The sequence below is a fragment of the Poromitra crassiceps genome (assembly GCF_964638095.1).
Source record: "Poromitra crassiceps genome assembly, contig: HAP1_SCAFFOLD_1391, whole genome shotgun sequence".
Classification (NCBI taxonomy): Eukaryota; Metazoa; Chordata; class Actinopteri; order Beryciformes; family Melamphaidae; genus Poromitra; species Poromitra crassiceps.
In genome coordinates this window covers 6,593-10,723 of record NW_028151020.1, presented here as the reverse complement: position 1 = coordinate 10,723, position 4,131 = coordinate 6,593, and the positions used below count along the sequence as shown (strand labels likewise).

Genomic DNA, 4,131 nt, shown 5'->3' with positions numbered 1-4,131 from the left:
AATACACAAACAGCGAACTAACACCAAAACTGTATATTCTGTCTATACACAGAATGCCAACAAGTAGGCCCATCATCATTTGTTGAGACAGCATCTGTAGCCTACTATTCGCCTCCTATTATTTGGCATTTGTGGTATCATAGAATACTATCACTTGTGTTGGGTTGTTGTTGCGCTCACCTCATAAATTAGATATTTCCGATAGAACCTGAAGGTAGCTACAAACAGACACGCATTTGGGCATGTTCACGCAGGTCACGCAGAGGCGCTTCTTGAAACGGGTGCATCGGGATAAAGTTGTTCTCATGCAGTTGTAGCCGACTAAAGCTTTTTCTATTTATTTGCAATGAATGTGTCGCCTATGGTAAAGAGATGTTTGTCTATTAGGCTATACCAAACGACCACTAGAGAAGAATAATGGGCAATTGCCTTATAATTGACTGTCAATGCATTAAATGATAAATAACCAAATTAATGACAGCCATTATTTTTTTAGTAAAAATTGCACAACATGCATTCAGTCCTATCAAACAATAAAATTGTAGGCTAATGGCAGGCGATACAAAAAGAACTGTGATTATAGGGCCCTTTTTTTTATATATATATAAAATCGTCTAATAGCCTAATTACACATATAGCCTAAAATAGGACCAATGCAATTTTATAGTATGGGCTGCACTCAAAGAAATACAGATTTTAAATGGGGTAAATAAAAAATAAACACATGCATAAAACAACGTAAATACATTTATTTAAAGCAGGCCTATAGGCCATATGTCAGCTCGTCTCATTTTCAGGAACTCTGGAGAATAAGCTTTGTGCTCATATGGACCATATGCCCATTTCCATTTCTATTGCCTACAGTAGCCTATAACTAGACTATTATTTTGTTATTGTTTGGGGGGAAATAGCATTGTCGATTATTGTTAGTCTGTATCAGTTCATTCATTTTAGGCTATGTCGACCAAAACGAAAACAGACAAAAGGCTTGGCAGTGAGAGGGGCACAGGTTAAGGGGCACATACAACTCTTGTAATTTATATTGTTTATTTACTGAAATCAGTTTTTACAAGTAACTGAAGACTTAGATAGGAGAATGTACACAGTACAGATACAAAGATATTCAATAAATACCACTTCCCTGCATGCTCTTCAAGCAATGCTGCAGGTCTTATGAACACTACACATTTTATTTACATTGTTACAGCAAAACTTCTCAAGAAAAGAAAAGAAAAAAAACTACTCCTTAGCTATCACTCCCATAAAGGCCACATTGTGAGAGTAAAAAAAACATCATTTACCTAATACATATGTTATCTAAAATATAATTTTGCTCCTTAGCTTTACAAAATATAATTCATGAAAGGAACTGTAAGGAAAGAGACATTCAGACAGCAACTCTGCTTGAAACTGCAGTTTTACCCGAGGACACAAACAGTCAAATGGTGAATGAGGAGTACACCAAAAGTGTTTATCTGGAGAGCACACTGCCTTTGTCTTAAGGCACTGATGCCATTTAAGTACTTTTTTGTTGCTTTTAAGCATTTTTCTTCTTCTCTTGTTTGCGTTCATGCCTCAACAAGCTTGAAATGTCCAGTTTCACAAACATGACAGTAATAAGGAACACGGTGGTTTGATTGGAATGAGATATTTAAGGCATGTAATTTAAAAAACCTGACATTCACATTTGGACTGTTGCCTGAGTGGTTTGGGCCTGTGATTCCACAATCCACTGGACACATCCAATTATATATCCAATTTCAAGATGTGTCCATTTTTATTTTTATGTAATATATTTTTTTGTGCTGGAGGTTATAGGAGAAATTAAAAACCATGTTAAAACTCCCAGATGGACAAACAAAAGCGGATTTTCAGAGGGAGAAAATGCATCATCCTCATAAGTGTATTGCAACCATGATCAGAAGACAGCAATTTGTGTGTGTGTTTTTATGTTCTCAAAAGCGAAAACACAGGGCACTAAGACAAATAGTACATCCCATAAGTGACGGGTCCGCTGAACAGTCCCGGGACCGGCAGGCCGGGCCTCGGGAAGGCGTTTGATGGGCCCCATGTCGGAGAGCCCATGTGCGCTCCGAGGGGGAACGGCAGAGCGAAGGCGGGTAGCACGGGCTTGGACGCCAGTTTGAACTTTTCCAGCTCGGCCTCTTGCAGTCTCTTGGCTTTGGCTCTCCTGTTCTGAAACCAGATTTTGACCTGAGTCTCCGTCAGGTTGAGAGAGTTGGAGAACTCGGCTCTCTCGGCGATGGAGAGGTACTGCTTCTGCCGAAACTTGCGCTCCAGCGCTAGCAGCTGGGAGGTAGTGAAGGGCGTCCGAGGTTTCCTGTTGTTTTTGTGTTTCCTTAAAGGACACGCAGGTGGACTTGTGCTCCCTATGGAGGATAAACAACAAAGGGGGGAAAAACGTTTGGGTTAGATTATAATACACTTTCATGATCTTCATGAGAAATGTGGGTCGTCACAGCAGGATAGAATATGATATATAGGCCTGAATTAGAAAGAGACTGGAGTCGGGAGATTAAAGCCGTAGTAGCCATAACCGAACATAATTAGTAGCCGGTAATGAAGATGGGCGTCTTTGTTTACAAATGTAGGCTACAAGACGTCACTGTCTGTTCAGACATGCAAATAAACATTGTGTGATCACATTATATTCCACAGATGTAGGCCTACAGATGGAAATAATATAATTATGCAGAAGTTATGTGCACATTACAAAATTATGTCAAATGTAACGAGGGCGAATGTTTTTCCTTTTGTAGGATATTCCGCAATGTAAGAAAGAACAAAGTGGCAAAGACCCCCTATGTGGCCAAATATGCCATTTAAATGCACTTTGGCAGAGGACAAGAGTAGGCTATATTCACCGTATAATAGCATTGCCATAATACAATTGTAGTAGCCTAGGCCTATTTGTACAAGATGAGTGAAAGAAAGGCAATAGGGAAGACATTTACGCACAGCCTGTGGAGCGCACGACACAATGTTGCTTTTACGCAACAAGGGGAAACAACACAAGCGGTTTATTTTGTGCAGCTGCTGCAATAACAATAAATATTCTATGTGGTCGCGATTATTCACGCTAGACATATGGTGAGCGAATGCTATTTCCTTTGGCTGTTTGTCGAGTAAAACTCTCAGCGAGCTGCAGATGGGACGGACTTACGAGGAGGAGTAGAAAAGGAGGACGTCTGGAACCAAGTGCTCTGATCTTTCTCACAAAACTGCGGGCTGTCGTCGCTCGGACTACTGGAAACACTCTGCGAGCTCTCCGCGGAAACCTTCCTCTCCGCGTAAAAAGTCCTTGGGGAGAACTGTGCGCCCTGCGCCGTCTCGGGCTTCGGGAGGGCTACAGCTAAATCTGTGGGAGAGTGAGAAGTCCGACAGGTGGTCTTCTTGGAAATCAGCGACTCAACGCTGAAGGGAAGGCTGCTCCGCGGTTTGTATCCTTTCTCGGTTGTCATGTCTTTAGCCTGGAGCTCCTCGCCCTCCGTGTCCGTCTCCTCCTTTTGATGGACTTGTTTGGCGTCTTGGGACGGCGACCCCTGTATAGGATTCATCATTATACAAGGGGATGGGGCCATGCACCTCCGTCTGGCCCGTTCAGCTGAATGCAGTGGTGAGGTGTATAGTGTCCAATATGCGTCTCCGCGCTGCGCTGTCAGCGGTGCCCAGTAGCTTTACGCACTAGATGGGGTCGTCTATAAAAGGACAGGGGCTGTTCCCCCTCTCCGTCCCGACCAATCAGCTCGTCAAGCTGGCCTCATGACGTCTCCGACCCCGGTGTTGATTGGCTCACTGCCTTCCAAGGGGACATCAAGAGGCCTTTGAAAGGAAGGAGAAGTTAATCATACAGACCCCATGCGGCGCGGGGCTATTGATGGCTCACACAAAGTAGACCAATTTTAGCGCAATTAACCAGTGGGGAGGACTCTCTTGACCATTTACATCCATTAGTCGAGTTTCTCTTTGGTACCATTCGTTGAATTACTACCACCATAAAGCTGGATAGAAACGAAAGAATGACAGTCAAAATCAGAATAATACTTTTATCAAACAGCCATATGCTACTTTTAAGCCTGCAATGGCTTGAATATGTCTATTCCACAGGCT

At 42.7% G+C, this 4,131-nt stretch overlaps 1 protein-coding gene across 1 annotated transcript; it reads right to left on the bottom strand.

Moving 5' to 3' along the window:
• Window positions 1-1,977: 1,977 nt before the first annotated feature.
• LOC310771860 (homeobox protein MSH-C-like) lies at window positions 1,978-3,602 on the bottom strand (the record flags this gene model as incomplete). Its single annotated transcript, XM_083664367.1, has 2 exons — window positions 1,978-2,390; window positions 3,185-3,602. 2 exons carry the CDS (start codon window positions 3,600-3,602, stop codon window positions 1,978-1,980), a joined length of 831 nt encoding a protein of 276 aa, XP_083520493.1.
• Window positions 3,603-4,131: the final 529 nt, after the last annotated feature.